Below are 24,220 nucleotides of genomic sequence, written 5' to 3'. Positions count from 1 at the left end.
CCTATACACACACAACCCCTTACCCACCTAAGAAACATAAAACAATCAACTGTGAGTATAAAAGTGGAAAGCAAATGAGTTTGCTCTTTGCAGAATATGAAGAGAGTACAAACTTTTCTGATCCCATTAAAAGTGACTCAATCGAACATCTATGAATAGGGGATTAATTAGGATGATGTTTTGCGGTTGCCGCTGAATACAATTTACCAATATCAATGAGGCCTGAAACTGTGCTTAAATAAAACTAGTTGGTATAAAATACCAATAGATACAAAACGTTTTAACAAAGTTGATCTAACTCCGATAGATTTTATAATAATTATAAAATAATCAAGTAAATAATAAATGAGGGGTTAACAAAGTAAGACTCTCTATCTATGTGTTGGTCGTCGTTGTGCTTCAAAAGGAGGTATATTTGAACCAGTTTGTATAGCCAATAATGTGCTATTTTATACAGCAACGAAGGAGATTTTGAGAGACTGGCTGGAATCTGGTTTATAAAACAACACATCTGTCAATAAAGTGGAGCAGTGCAGAAAGAAGCCTGTTTCCTGGAGAAAGAGAGCGATTGGTGCAAGAAGCACCATTTTTGGAGATCATCATATGTGCAAATAGTTAAGTATTTGGAGAAAGCAGCACCCTTTCTGTGCGAGGATTTTATACGCAAATGATTATAAATGCAAGTGTACAACAGCCTTCGCTGAACAGTGATGTTCGCAGGACAAGTGAATAAGGATATATACATCAGCCGTCCAGAACATTGCAGTAGAACTCTATGATCACCAAGACGAAGACTGCTGGCTAAGTATAATTAGTTAAAAGAGTGATTATATTTGTTTATATTGTATGTGCATTTGTCGTCACGTATCAAGCATATTTAATTTTCAATTAAAGACTTAGATTTTATTAACTCAATCAAACATTATTGTTGTATTGTGCATTCGTGTGATTTGGGTAAAAGGTGATTTTGGCCTTGAGTCATTACGGCTCGTAACAGTGTTGGGCGACTGGTCAGCAGTGAAGAGTGAAGGGTGGGCACAGACCACCATAAGGGAGTGTTCATAAATATTTTGGGGAGGGGGTGGAAAGTTGCAACCTCGGACATCTCACCTAAAAAAGGGTGGATTTGATACCCTTTTTATGGTCTAAAATTCATGTCCTAAAAAACTCATTAGCCAAAAATGACCGTTTGGAGTTATTACTCATTGGAATTATAGTGTTACACCCAATTGTAAAGTGCGCAAATTTGAATGTGCATGCCTTGTCGTACATTTTACCCCTGACTTTTACCCTCAATTTTCCCCTTATTAAGGACTGATTTTTTTATCCCCCACGAAAGAATTTATGAGTACTCCCTAATATATTTTTATGTGATGTTAAAATTCAGGGTTCACAAAGAGATCATAAAGCAGTCCAATCGCAATCAAAATCCACTAGCTGACCTTTATTTTTACACTTAGCAATGATATTTCCACGATTAAATAACACTTGTAAATTCTTACTCTTCTTTCTTTCTTTTTCTTTTTCTTTATAACGTATGAATACTTATTACGTTTTTGTGTGTCGTGGTTTAGATACCATACTTGTCATTGCTTCCTATAGATGAGGTGACCTATGATGTCACATGTTTACATTCAGACCGCCCTCTGTTGTTTCAAGTCCGGCAAAATAACACAGGAGTGTCTATGACAGGCCACATAAATCTCTTCAAAACTCGACTTTTAAAAACCTTTGAAATTTTGTGTGATATTATGTGTATAGCTTGATGCATTTGTAAACAAGTTTGATAACATTTTTAGTATTATTTGCTTTGAAATCAAACTTAATGAATAAAAATCAACTTCTTCCATATAAACCATAGTGTTTTTTTCCTGTCAGTTTTCATCTCAGACCAACAGAGGGCGTATCAAATGTAAACACATGTCACCTCATCTATACGGACTGTAAATACCATTTGCTCAGGGTCTAGCTAAACAAGCCCGCAAGAAGAGAGCACAACACAAACATTGGGTTTAGGTGTGCCCCCAGAATGAAGTGGTGAAGGATTGGACAGTAGAAGATTGAGTGCACTTACTCGTAGATATGCTGAAGCGCATGAGCGAGATTGCGAATGGGATTTATGATAAGTTTTTTAAAACCTTTGCCCAAAATTAGATATGTAATTTGGTGTTTGCTGAAATTCAGTTTAGAGAACATGAATATAACACATATTTTACATAAATTTTTACATTAAAAGTGTTATAATACCCAAAAAATGGCAAATCTGATCAACAGGCATTATATAATAGACCCCTGATAATAACTTGATTGTAGAAACTTATAATTGCATACCATGCATGCACACAAAAAGGACATGTGTTCCAGTGCTTTATCCACTTCTTTTCTAAAAAAAGTCTGGATTTTCTTATGAACCGAAACCTCTGTCCCTATCTTTGTCTTATTATTATCTCATCCTATATCTTCTTTCTTTCTTTCTTTCTTTCTTTCTTTCTTTCTTTCTTTCTTTCTTTCTTTCTTTCTTTCTTTCGTTCGTTCGTTCGTTCGTTCGTTCGTTCTTTCTTCGTTCTTTCTTTTCTTTCTTTCTTTCTTTCTTTCTTTCTTTCTTTCTTTCTTTCTTTCTTTCTTTCTTTCTTTCTTTCTTTCTTTTTCTTTCTTTCTTTCTTTCTTTCTTTCTTTCTTTCTTTCTTTCTTTCTTTCTTTCTTTCTTTCTTTCTTTCTTTCTTTCTTTCTTTCTTTCTTTCTTTCTTTAACGTAGTCGGATAACTTTGTTTTTATCTTGTCTTGTACTGTTCCGTAGGAGGGCATTACAATCCCACGCTTTGCGTTTAGCAGTGTCCTCATCCTCCATTGTATGTGCATTCAAAAATAGTGTAGCTACTATTTATTAGTACAGGGTGAGTAAAAAAAGTGCAATAGAGAAAAGAATCCATTTTTACTTAAGAACCGAGTTGAACTTTTTAGGTTTGAAAACATTTTATATATGGTATTTCCATCAGTGACCTTGTGTGTAAAAATTAAGGAATTAGCATTTCCCGTTTTGTTTTTATGACACATTTTATAGCGCTAGCCAATTTTAATGTTTGTCCAAGAGACATCTATAATTTGAATGTCAGATTTGGAACAACTGCCATTTTCTTAACCTCATTGGCATTAAAATAAAATGGAGCATCCAAAATGATATTGCCCGTGGTCTTGTTTAAGCAGAAGAAACATTATTTTGTTGTTATTTTCATTTTACCTTTACTGTAAAGATGTTTATTCTCTATCAAAAACATACAAATTTGCAGACGGTTTTTTCAAATGTCAAAATGAAATGCGCGCAAATTGAAATGGAGTGAATTACAAAATATCCAGTAAGTTGGACATATTGGGATTAAAAAACAGGAGTTGGAGTCGAGTGAGGTATGAAGGACTTAAAGTAATGTTAGAAAGTTTGTTTGAACAGAAAAATAGAAATTAAATTAACGCAAAAATCAACCTTATTTAAGTTAAAGTCAGTTTCAGATATGGTGCCTTTACCGCGCACTGTGTGCTCTCATTCAAAATACATGATACCTCGTGGACAAATAACGAAATTGGGTATCGCAACAATAGGACTCATCAAAATCAAACGGTAGTTGCGATTCACTTCATATTTTCACAGAAGGTGGCCATTGAGTGTAGCATTTATAAAATCTTTCAATATGGTGAAAGTTCGATTTGGTTCATACATAAATATCAATTCTTTGCTCTATTGCAGTTTTTTTGACTCACCCTGTATTTAGACATAACTTATTTATAACTATTGTTTCAATATCATCATTACCATGTCATTATTATCATATACCATAATATATACTATAGTATGTTTGTTTATAATATCTTTTTCTCAGTATACTTTGCATATAATATTTATTTAACATGTATAGGCCCTAACATCTGCAATTTGCATAGTATAATTTGTGCTATACAGATTAGTACAGGGTGTCCCAGAAAAAAATTACCGAGTGAATAAAATTGAACGTGAGTCGAGAAGTAGACATCATAATCAAAAAATTTAAAATGTAGCGCATAGTCTATTTTATTGTGCATCACATACGAACATTTTATTTGATTCGTTTGACTGGTTGCTAAGAAATTAACGATTACATAATGCGCGCATCAATGCAGTTCATTCCAAGTTTGATCACAGCACAGATATTGGAAAAAAGTCCACATTATCTATTTTATAATCCGACGGTGTTATGGTATTCATGCTTTCACTGAAGATGAATAATAGTTTGTCCGAGAAAACTTTCTGCAATTGGAAGCTTTCCAACTTTAATTCTTTAGGTTGTGCAAATATGTTATATTTTAACTTTCCAAAGAACATTTGAGCCAATAATGGCAATATTCAAGTGTTACAGTTTACGTATGATTTTTGATACCTTGTAGCATTAATGTTGAATTTTAAAAGATTTTAAGTTTGCATTACAATTTCTATGAAATATTTCAAAAACTTAAACGTGTGTGAGAAGTATTTTAAGCCAGCTGGAATTCTTTTATGCAATAATTATGTATGCAACATTTATATCAACATTAACAAAAAAAGATATTTACAAGTACTGAGCATCATCTTACATTCAAGCTTTCATTTTCAATATGGTGTAGGTTTTCAAATTTGAACAAAACCTAATTAAATGTTTTGCAAGAAACAGGTTGTTTAAAAAGAACGAAAATGATTTCACTATAGTGCGCATTGTGTTGAATGATCTTTCTTTCAAACTTGGAATGAAGCGAATTGACGCATGCGTTATGTTATTGCTCATTACTTCGCAATCAGTCAGCCGATTCTAGTAGAATCGATGTACAGGATACAAAAAAAGATGGGCTATACGCTGATGTTTAGATTTGTGGATTCTGATGTCTATTTCTCGAATTACGTCCAAATTCATTCGCTCGGTAATTTTTTACTGGGACACCCTGTATATATTTTTGTATTACACTGTATTTATATATTTATATTTATATTGTACATGCATTGTTGGATGAATAAATTTGATTGATTGATTGATTGATTGATTGATGTTTATACACATGTATATAATGTGAAATTACAACAGTGTGGTCTGTGGGGTAATTATGCCTATACTCACAAACCACAAAAGCAGAATCAACTGAATAGGAATGTGTTTCTTTTCGTGGAGGTAAATTCCATTTAAGGTTACGGAAATGTAAATAAAGACGTATAGATGTTCTGGATGCAGCTTTACATTATTTAGGTGTGTTTATACAAATTTTTAGAATTCGTTTGAAAATCCTTCGTTTATCGTTTTTACGAACCAAAACGAGACCAAAACTCGTTCAATGCTATTTTTTTTCAAATGTGTGCCCCGTATAAAACCACGCCGAGTGACTGCTTTCTCCTTGTGTTGTGCTGCAAACCGATCAAAGAAATAATGTCACCATTTATCAGAACCAAATATAGTACTGATTCAATTTTAGAAGCTCGTTTTAGTGGAACATTTTGGAGAATCTTGCATGAGAAAAAAACTGTTTTGTTAAATTATCGATATCTTGATGACTCCACGTTAATTTAGATATCTAAGTACTTACATTATTTCTCAACTTTCTGCCAATCGCTATCCAATTTTATTTTCACTCGAAATTGAAGCTAGTTTTGCAAAAAACGAGGGTTTTCAGAGCCGACATGCGTGTTTATTCTAAAAGCCATTATGCGGACGCGATTGTAATCACCTTATTACATCAAATTACAATTATATAGCCGCTTTGAGATAAAGCAATTGCGTAAGTAGATTCATTGCCGAGTATTGAAAGCATTGGACTATGAATTTCCTATGAATAGTTTTTGTGGGTTCGAGTCCCCGTGTGGTTCAATTATATTTTTTTCCTCTTTATCTATTTTCTTTTCTTTCTCCTATTCTTTCTCCTTTCTTTTTTCCTTTCCTTTCTTTCTTTCTTTCTTTTCTTTCTTTTCTTTCTCTCTTTCTCTCTCTTTCTTTTCATTGTTTTCGTTATTCATTCTTATTCATTTCTTTCTTTCTTTTTATTTGATAAATTCGCTGACTGCAGTGATTGTTTTTCACTTTATATAATTGTTATTGTTGTTACTATTACATTATAATCAGAGGAATATAGCATTATGCAATCATGTCTACAGCAGAATTCACCACTACCTTTGCAGGACACCTCATTAAACCAAGATAAACCTCATTGAAAACAGCTCAACTGTGTTAAATCAGTAATATGTCTCATATCCATTGTTAAATTCACAAACACATGTTTCTGATTTACCTGTGTTATATTGCAATGGGCTGTGGTGAAATAGGTATCATGATTTCAGTTGGATGCACCATTACAAAGCAAACGCACAGTAACAATACTGTGCGTGGCATACTGTGCGTGGCCTTTGTTTCCCAAATGAGAACAATAGAGGGTATGTAATTCGACGTCACTCATAACAGAGTCATCCTCATTTAAATAAAATCCTGTCCTCCATAAGGTATCACGAAAAAATTCGCATGATAGTACAACAAAACGTGTGATATGTATGAATGGTTGTGGAATCGATCTAGAGACCTGTCCCTCTGTCATCTTAAGTTATCTTAGAACTGTCCTCCGGCTGCCATTTCAATTGTTATACCGTTCCGGTTGGTTTATTGCATACACTCTATAGTCTGCATATTAAAAACCAGGCTTGTTGATGGTACAACTCATGTCAAAATTGTCAGAGTAATTGTGATTGTATCACACAAGTAAATGAGAAACATGTGGTTTTAGACTTAACACGGTTTGGAAATAAGTTGTTCATTTTTAGCTCCCTATCGGGCAGTCAGAACTTCATATTTGAGAGGGCTCGACAACGATCTTCCCAAAATCGCATTTTAATAATATTTAGATGACCATAGAGGGAAAGTATTGAAGTTTATTTACAGCTTCTATGGCGAAAATTGATCAAACCGATCACCCGACGGTGCCCCTTCGAAGTTGGAGCTATCACAAGTCAGCTGTTTAGCACAATTTGCCATTGAAATTACATGTCCGACTGCTATGAAATTTTGGAATTCTCTCTTCGGAAAAATAGCTCGAGAACAGCTTTCCCGTTACATTTTTACTTCAAATTGTAGTATGTTAAGGATGAATATTATAATTCACATGTGAGCCTCTATGGCTAATATTGGGTGAAGGGTTTCCCACCAGCTAACTAACTAAGTTGTTGCCTATACCTACAGTACAGTGAGTGAGCTAGAGATCAATCATCAATTGGATTGCTGTGTGTGCACTGAATAGTAAAAACGGACAGTAACTGCATAATGGTAGCATTGACTTATTTCATCAAAGATATCAAGGCTAATTTAAAATCAACCTATTTTCAAGAAGGTGGCGTAGCTTCATGGGGGACGAAGGAAGTGCCATAATTGATTTTAAAATTGATAAAATCATTATGAAAATTGCCGAAAAACGGCTTTTTTCCCCACGGCATCCGGCTTGTTGCCACCTCTCATGACCCCCCCAAGCCAAGTTTCATCTCTTGTGCGTGGATCGATATGCTATTATAAGTACGTCCCGGTACCCTTGTTCATTCTCTGCATGACTGTTTCCGTTATAAACTTATGAAAAAAGGGGCAAGAAACAACACTTTAATTTTGCATTCATGATTTAAGATGAGACGGCATTCAAGTTTCCTCCCTCAAACATAACTTCAGTATTATACGATTTTAGTATTTTAAGATTCTGACCGAAAAGAGATGGCCGGAAATACATGTAAAGTAATTTAAGTATTTCTATGCTGAAAAAGCTAGTACGAGGGTCATTTAAAAAGCTCTACCTCCATCGTAAAATCTCTGTTATCTTACGTGCCAGGATAAAGCAATTTTAGATTTGGTACGTCGGAAACGGTTAAAAACTGAAGCCGGAAATTTAGTGAGTGAGCATCATATTGTAGCTTTGGATAATCTCCATAGAAATGTTTTTAAGATGCGGTTATCCAACTACTTACTCGGAATAAATATTTTTATATGCCTTGGGACTTCAAAACAAAATAAAACATGTTTTATATGAGGAGAAAACATCGAAGGGTTCAACAGAAACACAAATGTTAGTGCAATTTGTCAAATTTCGACTAAACCACATTTAACTGTAATTCGTAATTACGTCCTTATTTTAAGCAATGGATGCATCTTGACATGGAAATGAGATGAACAATATGTTAATAACCTTGCATGTACTTACAAAATACAAAAACTGTGCATTCATACGACTTATTTGATTTAAACGTATGAACCAATTAATACGACTTGAACCAACAAGTGCTCATCCAATCGATATCAACTACCTATGAGTTAATATGAAGGATATTCTGAACATGTATCGGTTTTGTTGTGCGAAATACATGATACCCAGTAAAACTATACTATCTGCAAGCATTATATATTGATTAAATTAATTGAAAAAAAAAAAAAATTAATCATTTTCAGAAATAATAATTTCCACATAGGGCAACCTTATCAATCAAAAATCTCTTTTCAGACCGTTTCCGACGTACCAAATCTGTATTCGCTCTTACCAACACATCTTAACAACCGAAAGTCACATTTTTATCAAATAACTTTTATTTTCTAGTCAAACTTTACGAGTAATAGGCCTAATTGTTGTTCTCGGTGCTCTCACATCCCATTTCCCTATGCTTAATCCACTGAAGCATGTGTAATTTCAATATCCTGGCACGTAAGATAACAGAGATGTGACGAATTGAATGACCCTCGAATGTTAATGCAGGTTTTAAAAGCATAATGTTCACATTACTGAAAAACAAGTTGGTATTAACAAAAATGCGTTTTACTATAGGTAAATGTTTCCACATATGCAAAAAAAAAATAACAACAACAAAAACAACAACAACAAAAACAACAACACAACAACCAATGCAGTGTTTTTACATTATAATGGTTAAAGCACAATGATATGGTTTTAGCAGAAGGTGGGCCAATGACTCTGCTCATCTATCATTTTAGTAAAAACAAACCAGACTGCTGACCAGTTGATGTAACATACACAAATACCTAATTTTTAACCCAAAAAATGCCATATATGTTTACTTTATGATGGTAAATTATTACTCTATTTACTTTTTTGTTCATGCACAATAATGAGAAATATCCAGTAAGTATATTTAGGAAAAAAATTGTGACCTTCCTATAACCATGCGTTATTGCTAAGCAGATGTTTGTAAATTGACGATTTCCAAATGAAGCACATTTTGCAGTCTGCCGTCTGGACAACCAATTCTTTAGAAATGCTTAGTCGCGCTAAAAGTCGATCGATACATGTAAAAATCAGCACAATTCAGAGATACACCTTTTTGCTATGAAATTAATTTTCTCGGTCAAATATAAAGCAATATTTTTTTTTTTTCTTCAGTAATGTCAGTTAAAAACTTGGTGCTTGGATATACATTTTTTAAAAATCCTGGTGTTAAAATTAAGCATCAAATTGTGTCTTTTAGTGTGATATTTTGATTTTTATAGGCCTTGAATTCGCCTGCGAGCTTTTTACGGAATTCATGTTTTAGCGTCTCAAACTAACATAGTTTGCTAAAGAAAGATATTTCCCACCTCTGTAAAGCACATCGTGTGGGTCTATATGTTATAGTTTTGTCAGAATTTCCGTTTTTGTTTTACCCTTTTTCCATTCATGCTCAGAAAATGTCAAACTAAGTAAAAGTAGGCAATGGTGAGTACTTTTATCTCGAGAGCAACCAGCAGAAATAGTCGATATTTCCTTTGTTGTTATCCAGGTCAATTTTTCATTGAAAGCAAATTGCCCGACCAGCGATTAAATCCCCAATTGGGTGTTCTGGTTAAACATGATCAGTAGGAGCGCTATAGGTCTGGGAATTTCTTTGCTATATTGAAGTTCTGGCAACACTATAGCCATGCCGGTATTCCTATTAAACCCAGGGATATCGATCCACAATGCTAGTACTAGCCTTTAGATTTCACGTGTTGATTTAGAAATTTTTTCAGCCGACAGTGAAAGATGGTGAAATCAAAACGGAAATTCTGACAAAACTATGATATATAGCTCACGGTGATGTGCTTTAGAAAGTTGGGGAAAATCCTTCATTAGCGAACTATATTACTTTGAAAAGCTAAAAGGTTGATCAAGAAAAAGCTCGCGGGCCGAGCTGAAGCCTATAAAATCGAATATCTTACACTAAATGACTGAATTTCAGGCCTAAGTTTAACACCAGGATTTAAAAAAAATCAGTATCAAGCATTATAGTTTTTCCAGCCATTTACTGAAAAAATGAAAATTATTGCTTTTCATTTGGCTGAGAAAAAATTTTTACACTGAAAAGGTGTAACTCAAAATTTTGCTCATTTCAACACCAATTTCGATCGTTTGTATTGCCTCATTAAATGACTGAGTGAGCCTTGCAGAACAAAAAGAATCGGTTGTGCAGGTAGCTGACTGTTTGATGCATATCGTCAGTTATCGGCTGTTTAATTAACATTCTAGAAACACTATATCTTGCACACCCAGGGGCGTAGCAAGAGCACCAGGGGCCCATGGACAAGGCGCAGTACGGGCCTTTTAACTAGGGCGGGATTTACCGTAGGCAGCCCTGGGCCAGGCCAAAATTTGGAGGCCCCGGAAGGTATGTGCACTCAAGTCAGTGGCCAAGTTTTGGTTTACATATAATATAGAGGGGGACTAACATATTTTGTTCGGACGTTACTAGGACATTTGTGCGTAAAGCACGCGAAAAAATTCAATTCCAGACTATTTTAGGCCCAGATCAACATGAATCGTGGCGTATGAATGTACGCGAGGCGCGAAAATGTTTACAATTTGCCTTATTTTGGCCAGAACATATGCTGTTATTGGTGTTAAAAGAACGACGCATATTGCAATTTTGGGACCCTTCACCCGGGCCCCTCTGGCCCAATGGTAAATCCGACCCTGCTCTCCATTATCAGCCCTTATTTAATTTTGTCGTCCACCCTGTTTGCATATAATGTTTGATTTGCATAAAGAATATATTCCTATTTAAATGTTTCTTTTCACTGATCACATTATCCCTTTTAATTTCGAGCCAAACTAATGAGGTATAACGAAGAAAATTGCGATTACAATGCGTGTACTACGCTCGCTGATCGTAACATGTACTACTGCACGGAACATCCCTGGTTTTAATATAAAAAGTTAAATTTTACTGTTATTAAAGCACTTGAGGCTTTATAGTTTTTTACGTGGTATTTTACACCACTGGGCACTATAATTATGCAAAAAGTAGAAATTCGAGTAAATTTTGAGGGCGTTGATGTGAAGCACATCACACATTATGGCTGTAATATAATCTCAGTATATGGCCAAGGTCATTCGACATTTGAGGGATGGTTATTTATTTTAAATTTGGTAAATTTGATTCACTATCAACAACAGCCGTAGCGATTTTTAAGATGATCGTCAACGATGTGCTCAGAAGGAACTGACACAAACCTCAAAATTAAGTTATAGACAACAAGACAATTTTTAACACCTCATATACCTTTGACTATTGAATGACTTTCAAAATACATAAAGGACCTGATCAAATACCCTTATCTGGAATGAACTTTTGTTCTGGATTTAATTTCAGGCTATTTTATTTTTTTGCTTCAGGACTAATGTTGCTGAAGTTTTACACCCCCTCTACGTGTCCAAAACTTTTTACCCCCCCGACCCCCTACATATTTTCCAGCCCCCTACCAAAGTATTTATACTTCCCTAAATTAAGATGATCGTCAACGATGTGCTCAAAATTTATAATAAACACGCTCATATTGCCACGATTCAGATCTATACATTCACACCATTGCAAAACCCAATATACACAGCTGGTCCGAAGGACATTCTCTACACGATAGTCCACAATCAATATAAACTCAACAACGTGGATCTTACTTTAGTTAACCATAGAAAATTTAAAACAATCGTCTATGAATTTTACGAACTATCTAGTTGATCAATTGTATCACAGTTTACTTTTTATTTCTACACATAACTATAATTGTTTGATCGCTACAGCATCAATAAACAAAATCAATGTTGAACACCTGTTGCCTGTTTTAACAATCTGTAAGTTTATCACATTATTGCATTATTTTTGATGTATAGCATGATAAAAAAAAAAAAGAACTCTTCAGAAATATGTCAGATTTATGATAAGTGGAGACCAGAGAATAAATAATTTAAAAACTTCATTTTCTCATGTTCTGTATACCGACTTCTTACCAGTTTAATATGATTTAAAAATTTAAAGGTTTATTATTTCAGCATAATCATAATTGTTAACTAATTTGTTGTATTAGATATTGCAACGGCAATGATAACTATCAGTCCAGATCTTTTTAGTGTCTTCCTAAATTTAACAAAAAAGGTAAAGCTGTTTAAACAGTACTGAGAACAAGGAAAATTTCTTTTTCTTTGAGTTGTGTGTGGGGGGGTAAACTGTCAGGCACACCACTGGTTAAATCGTGAGCGCCGTGGCGCGAAGTCGTATACTCGGGTGTATTGAGGAGGCCCGCGCGCCGTAAGGCCCTGATTGGATCCAGGGGCAACGCCCAGGTAGGGTCCAGGGGTGGAGTCTCCATGAAGCTAATGGATTTGAGCTTAGGAACACAGTACCCCAAAATGTTAAAACAAATGGCTATGGGAGCCCACAATATTTGACCTTTGGAGCTTATGTACCCAGTGATATCAGTGGAACTACTTAGACACCTGAGTCTGTACAATATCGCCGCCCACTTTCGTGGTGACCATGAGCCCTCGCCGTTAGGTCGTAACCACGCCGAGTTGTATGCTTCTCCACTGTATTAAATGTAAACTAGAATAGTGAGATTGCAAATTTTCCCTTCGCGAAACACAACTTTCGCTTGAAATAGTACGAAAAAGTCCAGGAGCACCACAGAATTGAACTCCTCACTATTGGGCCCCCGCGCTAATTTGCTGACAGGGCCCTTTTCCTTAAATCCGCCACAGCGTTTGGCCGCCATCTTTTTGAATCGTGTCGCGCTTTTGCCCGATGCAGGGGGTGTCTGATGAGGATGTGCCACTCAGAATTGTAAACTTTTTGTAAGTCAATGTAGTCCATTATTGGAAAGAAGTGTTCGGGTGTCCAAAAGAGAAGTCAAAATTGACTTTTTAGAGGGAGGAGTGTCGCTCTGAGCATTTGAAAAAAAGTAAAAATAAAGGTCCAATAATTGAAGCTATTTCATGGACCATTAATTATTGTAATATTTGCTTACAATAAGAGGTTTATAAGTGTACGGGTGTCCAAACCAGATGCAAAAACGTACACTTCTTTATCCATGTCGGGGGTCTCTGAGGTGGATGTGTTCCCTCAGTAATTGGACAAATTCAAAATAAAGGCCACATTTAAGCTATTTCATGGATATGTTTAACTATTATACGCGATGTGAATAAGTTCACTACCCGGCGCAGTCTGTTTTAAATTATTATTTTCTGTTTTTCATAGCAGTTTAATTTTTAACACGAAAGGAGGAGCCACTTCCTGGACAAGCTACTGTGGGGGTCGTTGATCATCATGATCAAAATGCGATGCAAATTATATTCGATAAAACAGGTGCGCAATGTAAGTGAAAAGCAAAACAAAGGGAATTAATATATATCATTTTCCAACAAAAATGTAAAAAAGTAAAAATAGTTATTTTAATTTTTTTAGAATCCTCGAAACTGGGAGGCACGGGCCTTGTGTGCCCATGCCTGGATCCGCGCCTGGGTGGGGATGAGGATCACGAAATGCCCCTTTAATGTATATGTTTCTTATTTTTTAAGTCATACTTGATCTTGCCCTATGCCATGTACCAACTTTTAAAGATTTTGCCCGATGGACGTGTATACAATTAAAATATTATTTTTATACTTAAATCTGTGCTGTTTTTAGATCTCACCAAGTTGATTGTGCATTTGATTTAATATTTTGTTGTCTGTTCCTGCATAAGAGCAGTTTACCTGCTCGAGACGTCGGTTGTCTTTTATTTGTTTGCTGTTGTTTGTCTGCTATGTGCACAGTGATTTTCATCACTTTTTCATCATTTTTTCGACTCAAGATACATGGTCTGTAGTAGTCTGTGGTCGTGGGGGGTCCCTCGGAGCGAGATTGCTCGAGGGGAACCGGTGCAATGCAAGGACCTAAACCTAAGGTGCTACTGTATTCCTGTATACGTGTTGCGAGCGAGAAATGGATCATGTGTGTTTAAGGAATTTAGGTCGAGTTTCATGCTCAAACAAATCCGACCGACCCAGTCTTCTACAGAGAAATCGAGGCCAACTAAACAACTTTTTGGCCTTATGATAGTGAACCATCCAAAACATTTTGTGGAAACACATTTCTTATGGAAATTTAACAATGTTTCTTTCTGAAATTCATCAACTACGATATTCTATTTCATTTTCCCGGGAAACTGATTTTCTATTGTATTTTAGTAAAACCCTGTTCTAAAAAGCACAATACAACTTACCTAATATGATTGATAGAAAACCGACGTGATCACTTGAGACACGCTTCAACTCGCTGGCCTCTGTTAAGTGGTGGTAATGGCGTACAATGGTCGAGACAATGCTATCCATATATTTTTTTTGTCGCTGGACAGATGTTTCAAATAGATAACACTCTGAACGCTGGTCGACCGAATCTTTTGTTGTGCAAGGCTAACTCAGTCATTTAATGAGGCAATACAAACGATCAATTTGGTATTGAAATGAACAAAATTTTGAGTAACACCTTTTCAATGTAAATTGATTTTTCTCGGCCAAATGAAAAGCAATAATTTTCAATTTTTCAGTAATATTGATAGGCTTCAACTCTGTCCGCGAGCTTTTGTTTTAATCAATCTTTTAGCTTTTATTCTGACAAAACTATAATATACAGACCCACACGATGTGCCTTACAGAGGTGGGAAATATCTTTCTTTAGCAAACTATAATAGTTAGAGACGCTAAAAATGAATTCCGAAAAAAGCTCGCGGACGAACTAAAGGCGTATAAAAATCAAAAATATCACACTAAAAGACACAATTTCATGCCCAATTTTAACACTAGGATTTTTTTGAAAACTATATCCAAGCACTATGTTTTTAACTGACATTACTGAAAAAAAAAATTGCTTTATATTTGACCGAGAAAATAAATTTCATAGCAAAAAGGTGTTTCTCTGAATTGTGTTGATTTTAAAGGAGTATTTCGTGATCCTAGCACCCTCTTTTTATGACATTTTTCAGTAGATATCCACGAAAAAAGCTTATTCCCAAAATTTCAGTTCATTTCGATTTTGCGTTTGCGAGTTATGCCTGATTACTGTATTGCACTGCTCCATAGACAATGTAAAGTTATAATTTCGTTCTGGTGCACCAGAACGAAATTCAAATTTCACGATATCTTTGCTAAACGAATTAATCTGCAAGAAATTTTTTGTACATAAACATTATGTAGCCAGAGGTTTCCAGTGATATAAAAATCTCAACTTTTTTTTAGGAAAGTGGGGGATGAGGCTGTGGATCACGAAATGCCCTTTTAACATGTATCGGTCGCCTTTTAGCGCGACTATGCATAACAAAAAAATCGGTTGACCAGCGTTCAGATTGATAAATCATCAAATGTGGATGTTGATGATGATGGACATGATGCTACCAACATATAGTACAGGGTGGGGGTGCTCTTCGGCTTTCATTGACTGCGACATGTAGTTAGTGTTGTTCCGCAAATCCATCCAATTTGCACCGTTTGGTGGCCGATTTAATGTTTTAAATCTTTAAAAACCTAAAAACCAATGTCAAATTTCAAAATATCATGTGTTTAATATCTAAAAACAAGACATTAAATTCCTAAACATGTTTATAAATCGAGGAAAAGATTGTGTCTAGAATAGTTTTAATCTCTAGACACTGTTTTTGCAGTGAGGATATTTTTAAATTTGAAGTTATGTAAAAATTAAATACATCGTCGGTCACCTCAAATACTGTTCTACACGAAAACGGACAAAAGTGTTTCACATACAGAGCTATAAACAACTGGATTTAGATTGAACTTTAAACTGAAATTAATTTTCTTCACATGTTACTTTTATGACGATGACACTTCAAAGTTTTAATTTCGGTGAATTCTACATGCCAATCTTTCGAGTAACATGATATTAAAGTTACAGCTCTGTATTTAACACGATTTTGTTTCAAATGGTATTAAGCTTATAGCTCTGTATGTGATGTGTGTAAACTACTTGGCTACATTTCACACATCTATTTTTAAATTTTCAAAATCGTTTTCGACATTATTTTACATTATATTATGTAGTAATCACAAAATGTTGTTTTGCATTAGGTTTATTAATTTTACTTGCACAAATTTTCACACCTTTGTGTAGGGGATACTGTTTGTGTATCATCGTACTAGTAATGAGAAGATTGAGAAGTGAGGTGTGGCGGTATGATGGCGGGTATGAAATCGGGATAACCCTTATCGTATATTTTACATGAATTTGGTTGACGAGAACTTGAGAAAACATCACTCAAACTAACACGATCTATCTGGTTTAAATCCTATGACGTCATACTGCCCTGACTTCAATCACATGACGTCATCAATAAAGACTATCCCGATTGTAGATATCATCACACCATCACCATATGTCAAGAACAAAAGATTGATCTTGATTATTGCTTTTGACAATGTCTTGAACCACGAATCTGGAATCACACACGTCTGATGACACAGATGAAAAATACATGTCACGCAAATTTATATTTAAATTAGTCTTATTCATCAATAACATCAAAATAAATAATGCACACAAAAATAAAGATCACTGTTATGTAACATTCTTTTGTTTTTGCTACTAGATTAAACCAGTTCTTGAAATGATTATTATATTATTATATAATTATTATAGATTATTATACTGTATAATCAAGAATTGAAAAAATATCAAATCTTAATAATTTGTCATAAAACTTGTATATTGTGAATTTCAATAAATCAAAATGGTTTAATATCAGAAGGACATTCCTCATATTCAGAATTTAATTCGATATGTCTGATGTGCTCTCATGTCCCAGAAAAATACTGTCGAAACGTTCATACCAGAGCCCGTAACCACTTGTTTAATGTCAACCCTAACAAGAAGAGTCTTTCAGAAAGACACAGTTCACGGATCAGGTGTATAGTAATTTGTTCTAACTTTCCATTTTCATATCTAACCTACTCTGCACTGATCTTACAATAAATTAGTGATTTGAGGCATACTGATACCTACATTCTGACTCTGGCTTATAACTCTCCATCCAGCAAGAAACTCATTGAAATACAAACTTTCAAATCAATAGGCCTATCACTATCATGGAATTCAATTAATATACCATGCAGATAATAACCTTGGTCCAATAATTATTTAGGTTCCAATTATAAGATAAATAACATGAACTAAATTGTGTCAGTTGGAAGTATTAAATTGAGTAAATCGCCTGTATCAAAATAGCAGTGTATTTTTCATATATGCAGTAATATGCTCAGCCTTATCCCAAAATAACCAATAGCGTTGACCTTACCCACCAATCAGTAAAGCCTATTATAACCATGTGATGGCTCAATCCAATAGTAAACATGCTTAGAAAAAAGGCAAAAAAATAGTCCTGGCTGCCATTGTCTCAATACAAGATAAGATGTGCTAAAAAGTCCTTGTCATGTGGAGCAAGATTAGATAAAGGGGTACAAACCTGGATATGAGACATTAAAAATTATTTCCTAGCCTCTTAACCACAGGGTTGATGGGCTACAATAGTTACTCAAGACACAGTGTATGTAAGGGATAAACTGTGTATATGAGATATGGGTTCAAGTGGGGGAAATGTTCACTCCGTGAAAAATAATTACAAAATACAATCTCATGACCATGACAATTGTAAACCACTCAAACTGGGCATGTTGATGACATAAACATTATTAAAAGTACTTTCATCTGCTTCAGCGGGTACACAGATTACCATAATGTCAATTTGTTTTTAATAGACAATGAAAAGTTAACTAACCAATCAAAACTCAGCATTTTGATGCCGTAGGGATCATGCGTTTTTAAAAGCATTTTCACCAGATCCAGAAACCAATGAAAATTTCCATTTAGTCAAAATTAAACAAATATAATAATGAAAACTGATCCAACCAATCAAATTTAACCATTTTGATGACGCCATAGATGTACAAAAAAAAAAAAAAAAAAAAAAAACCCACTGGTACATGATTTTTAGCATGATTTTAAATTAAAGATTTCAAAAAGTCTTTGACTTTATGTTCAGTGTTTTTATTATCAATGTCTTCAATCTATTGACATTGACAACACACAGTCGAAATTGTTTAAATATTGCAACAGCTTAAAATTATTATAATAACAATTTGAAAGGATTATTGGTATGGTACAACTCATTGTAATGAGGAAACAAGTTATGAAAACTGTTTTAGAATGATAAGATATTTAAAATTAAATGTTTTAGATTGGGAATTATAAGCTTTCAACATTATAATATAAAAAGATGAATGTAATACTGTAACTAACGTGGCATCAAGCTGATAGGAAATAACTAAGATGCAGTGAAGGGTATAAAGTATTGCAGTTGAACAAAGATATACAGGTGCAACTTGACAAAAGAGTGAGTACTGGCGCAAATAATCCTCGTTGGTTGAAAGCGCCATTAAAATCTACAAACAAAAAAAACAGAAAAAAAAAGTCAGTTCTCTCTTCGCGAACCGACACGATGCAACATGGGTCGTTTATACATTATGATTTGAAAGTGAAGACTGAACTTGTTTCATTATTTACCAGTAGCCTTCCGCATTCAACCACGTTATAAACATCTCACCAGTTCTGAGCAATACGCCCATTATTTCTGGTAACAGCCTGTTTCTCAGCCTTTATCTAATACATATAATAAAAAACCCTTTTGCCAAACATAATATAAAACAAAAGGAAGATACCACATTTATAGTCGCGTGAATATACGCGTGTTTTGAGGGCATATACACGAGGTTTGCCATCTTTACTGAAAATTACTGTATACAGGGCCAAACACCATTGGTCCACGGGTACGGGCCAGAGCTGACCCACGGGCCACCTATCGAGAACCCCTGTCCTAGCTACTACAAAGAGACAAGTAAACAAAATAATATATATAATATGGCTTAAGGGCTCGGATAGCAACGTTTGCATAGTATTTTTTTTTCGAATGGATGTCCTTTTGATATCACATAATTTAGATTTTTTTGCGGTATTTCAATCGGCTCACAACTTTTGAAGATATGCCCTTTTAAAGACAAGTACCCGTTTTTCACTCTGTCCACGGATAGCAAACAGAGTGGTTGGGATGGGTCATGCTGTGGAGTGGCCTACAAGATCACCAGACCTCACACCACTTGATTTCTTCATTTGTGGCAAAATCCAAGATCTTTGCAAACGTATTACTGCAATATTCGCAAGTATCCGGCGCACAAGGTTGGTACGCAACACAATTGATGCAATGAGGACTAGGGCTGAAACCTGTATTCGTCAAGGAGGCAACCAGGTAGAGGGCAGAGCAGCACAGTATACTCACTTTAAAAGAATCAAAGACAAACTAAACAGCCTTTTTCAGGGCTACCTACTTCCATAAAGAGAAATGACCTATGTTGTCAATAAAAAGAAAGCAAGAAACAATAAAGTAAGAAAGTAAGAAACATAATAAAACAAAAAGGCATAAAATAACCGAGAAAAACATAAGTAATTGCAAGTATGGCAAAAGAAGTCCCATCCCACATCAATTTCGCCCAAATTAATGACACTTAACAAAATCCATAACCCATAAGCCCGCCGGTAAAGCCCATTCCCTAAAATAAAGTTGTTAACTTATTATAAAGTTATCATCGAGGAATGTTTTATATTCATGCATGGCATATGCACTTTTCAATCTTTGAAGTAGCCAAACCTCCTCCGTGGACAGAGTGAAAATGGTAAGGGGGGTGATAGAGTTACGCAATCTAATGTTCAGATATCGGTAGGCCTATATTTTTTTAGAGAAAAGAATGGTATAGCTATATTTTTTACCTTTATGCAAATTAATTACAAAGTTTTAGGTAAAAAGAAGCTAAGTTTTGCTTTGCAAAAAATGCGTATAGAGGTTGTAATATGGGTGGTTGTGAAGAAATTCCAACCAAAAGGCCACTAATTCCGTATAGGAAAAAAGACACTTGAGTTTCTCTATTTTTGAGAAACTATAGAAAGCTATCGTAGGACGCGTTTCAATTAATGGTGATCAAGACTTAGTTGATCTTTTTATTAATCTCATCAGCTACATTTTGCTCAGCTTCATTTTAAGATCACCTAGTATTTTGGTATATTTGTTCACAGTAGAAACATGGATCTGCATACCTAATTAACTTAGGTCCAAAGTGCCTAACTTTATGACATTGTCAATTTGGTCCATTTTTAGTGACAGAGGTTTTTTCTACAATAGAGACAAGTAAATAAAATAATGACCTTCTATCAAAATCAGCTCTGAGTAAGTTTAGATAGACATATCAGAGACCTACCTACCTCATTTGGTCATTATAGGACTGACTGTTACTATAAAAGACTGCGCGCAGATTCCCCCTTAAAATGACAAATATGGCGTCCGTTACCATAGAAATCACATATAAAATATATTTTTGCATGAAAATTAAAAGTTTCATCAAGAAACACCATCCCACCAAATATGAAGTCCGTAGAATAAGTAATTTGGAAAATCACATTTACAAGTTCGTTAAAATTTTAGGTCTTTTGGGGAAAAATGTGTACCTTCAATACTAAAGGTCTAAATTTTTAAATGGTGGTCGGCTTATCCTCCCAGCTACATACACTCTAAGTACATATCATTAGATTAATTAAGTTTACTGTTACTGTTAAATAATAATAAAATGCCATAAAATTGGTAGTATATCACGAATTAAAAAAATCTAAATTATTTGAAGGACATTCCTCGTATTCAGAATGCAATTTGATATGTTTGATGTGCTCTCATGTCCCAGAACAAATACCGTGCAAACGTTGCTATCCGAGCCCTTAACTCTCCCAATCTACGTAATTGTGTCTAAACCTTCCACCTATTTTTATATTTATGTCGCCTGTTTAACCCCCTTTTCATGTTCCTATTTCACCTGGCATGATGGGAAGTATAACAAAACATTAATGTTCATCCGTCTTGGGCTTGTTAAGTCTCTTGTGCACATGCCTCCTGCTTCTTTTTCTCCATAATATCTATCAATCTCATTTCCTTTGCTTCCTTGGCCTTGTTACGTCGCTGGAACCTGAGCCTGAATATAGACAAGAAAACAAAATGCTCTTAACGTGCTAAAAGTAACTCAATTAATCTGCTACCAAGAAGTTTGTGAATTGAAGTATAAAATTTACTTCAACTCGTATATGGATTGAATTTCTTGATCAGATTTACTTCAACGCTAACGTCTGATTAGTTACTGCGCCAACAGCGTCTTACCGCTTAAAATCAGGGCATGTGTATCCTGGGCGATCAAATGAAGGGCTTGTGTAAGCGACTGCATCAAGCTTCTTCCTTTTGTTTGGTTAAGTGGGTTATTGATCACACTTCAAGACCATATGAATATTTGATATATTCAAAAATTATTTGAAACAATTGCTATGGTAGTTAATCCTGTTACATCATCACTTCTACGGCGAACAGGTGAATACATTTTTACGAATATATCGCCCTGTACACATCACCTGTGTATATCGGCCATCATAGATTGAATACAATACCGCTCTTTTCAAAGATCTTACAGGTGCGAGTGATAAGCATGATATGAATATTCTATAGAATTACGATCCAGGTCTTTTATCCCTGTTCTTTGATAATGGCTCAATGCAGAGGTACCGCTTGAACCTACCAGTGCGGTGCTATATATTCAAAAAGAGGTAATTCTGTGCTCTATGAGGAAATGTGGAAACAATTGTTCTTAAATTGACGTATTTTCATTCATAATTTACTGCTCACTATAGATTTCGGCTTCTAGAGACTTTAATGGGAGAGTGATTTTAAATAGTTAATGCTCTATAATCGTCTAGGCGTTCAAGTTTGTGGTTTTGAACCGCATTTCGCAAACTCTCTATTTGCGAATCATGTACAGTACAAGTTATTGCGAAAAGTGCTACCAGTCCAGTTTCACAGTCTTATAGTCCTGATGGTACTGCATGCAAGAATCTCAGAAATGTGTTATGTTTTATGTCACCTAATCAGGAATTAGCAAGGATTCTCGAATAATAATATGCTGTACAGGGTGTCCCAGAAAAAAATTACCGAGTGAATAAAATTGAACGTAAGTCGAGAAATAGACATCAGAATCCAAAAAATTAAAATGTAGCGCATAGCCTATTTTATTGTGCATCACATAAAGAAATTTTATTTGATTTGGTTGACTGGTTGCGAAGAAATTACCGATTGCATAATACGCGCATCAATGCAGTTCATTCCAAGTTTGATCTACAGGCGCTTTTTTCATACTCACTCAGCTCTTCCTAAAGTTTGTGTATCTCATTGAATTTAGTCCGCATTATATATTTTATAATCCGACGGTGTTATGTTATTCATGCTTTCACTGAGGATAAATAACAGTTTGTCCGAGAAAACTTTGATTTCTGCAATTGGAAGGTTTCCAACTTTAATTCTTAGGTTGTGCAAGTATGTTATATTTTAACCTTCCAAAGAACATTTGAGCCAAGAATGACAATGATCAAATGCTTACAGTTTGACAGTTGATTTTTGATACCATGCAAAATTAATGTTGGAGTTTTAAAAGATTTAAACTTTGCATTACAATTTATTGGAAATATTCCACAAACATTAATGTGTGTGAGAAATTTTAAGCCAGCTGGAAATCTTTATGCAATAATTCTTTATACAACATTTATATCAACATTAACGAAAAAAAGATATTTTCAAGTACCGAGCATCATCTTACATGCAAGCTTTTATTTTTTCAATATCGTGCAGGTATTAACATTTGAACATAACAACTAAATGTTTTGCAAGAAACAGATTGTTATGAAAGAACGAAAAGGATTTCATCGAACAAAATATGCAGCCCACCCATATCAAAATATAATAGGTATCGGGATAGTATCTGATACTAATACCGGAATAGTACCCGCTACCTAGTGGGATATTAGTATCGGTATAGTATCCGGATATGTTTCACATGCAAATTTTTTGTCCATATATGGACATATAGTATCGGGATAGTATCCGATACTGTTACTGGGAGACACTGATAAATAGTATCGGAATAGTGCCCGATACTAGTATCGGGATAGTACCTGATACTAGTATCGGGATAGTATCTGATACTATTTGTTTCGCATGTAAATTGTTTTGCCCAAATATGGTCATAGAGATATGTCCAGAGATTTACATGGTATATGGACAAGGTCACTGGAAAATTTCAAATGATTATATAGTTGTACATACATTAAATGTGAAATGTGTAGCAATTGATTATGTTGTACATATATGCAGCATTGAAAATGTACATTATGAATGCTACATTACATGCTAAAAACATAATATACACATTCACATTTATGGCAGTGCATCAGCTGATGCATTGAGCACCATGTTGTCTTGGGTGCAGAATTCAACATGCCTACATTGCACGATGTTCTTAAGCTTATACTAAATTTAGGTAAAATAAAAAGTTCTGTTCAAAAACTGTCACCCAATACAATCATACCTGTATTGTGAAGCCCAGAAATAGAACACACTGTACAATTCTTTGTACAACAGTATATATTATCCTTTGAATCAGAGGAACTCATTCCTTGACTGTATAGCAATTTGGCTCCAAACAATATGGCAGTTATTCTAATTAGTCATGTGACATGGATTGGCGCCAGCTGAAAGCGGGTACTATTCCGATACTATAGTATCAGATACTAGTATCGGGATAGTATCGGAATAGTACCACTATACCGATACTAGTATCCAACTAGTATCTGCTAGCAGATACTTTCGGATAGCTCCAGAATACCTACCGGATACTATCCCGTATAGTAGCCGGAACTATACCGATACCTTTTCTTTTTGCTATGGGCATTGACAGTGTTAACCTCTAATGCGCATTGTGTTGAATGATCTTTCTTTCAAACTTGAAACGAAGTGAATTGACA

At 34.9% G+C, this 24,220-nt stretch overlaps 2 protein-coding genes across 2 annotated transcripts in view; both read right to left on the bottom strand.

Moving 5' to 3' along the window:
- The window catches only part of LOC140164135 (uncharacterized), a 64,715-nt gene extending 50,113 nt beyond the window's left edge, over positions 1-14,602 (bottom strand). Inside the window, exon 1 of the mRNA XM_072187379.1 lies at positions 14,508-14,602. The gene's annotated coding sequence lies outside the window, so the exon portion shown is untranslated. The remainder of the gene's footprint in view (positions 1-14,507) is intronic.
- A 3,641-nt stretch (positions 14,603-18,243) lies between these two features.
- LOC140164767 (ethanolamine-phosphate cytidylyltransferase-like) overlaps positions 18,244-24,220 on the bottom strand; it is a 48,413-nt gene continuing 42,436 nt past the window's right edge. The window contains exon 13 of the mRNA XM_072188137.1: positions 18,244-21,354. Coding sequence (XP_072044238.1) covers positions 21,252-21,354 — 103 coding nt within the window. The 3' untranslated portion in view covers positions 18,244-21,251. The remainder of the gene's footprint in view (positions 21,355-24,220) is intronic.

Source organism: Amphiura filiformis, chromosome 11, assembly GCF_039555335.1.
Source record: "Amphiura filiformis chromosome 11, Afil_fr2py, whole genome shotgun sequence".
NCBI lineage: Eukaryota > Metazoa > Echinodermata > Ophiuroidea > Amphilepidida > Amphiuridae > Amphiura > Amphiura filiformis.
Note: the sequence above shows the minus strand (reverse complement) of the source record. Positions and strands in the feature narration are given on the sequence as shown.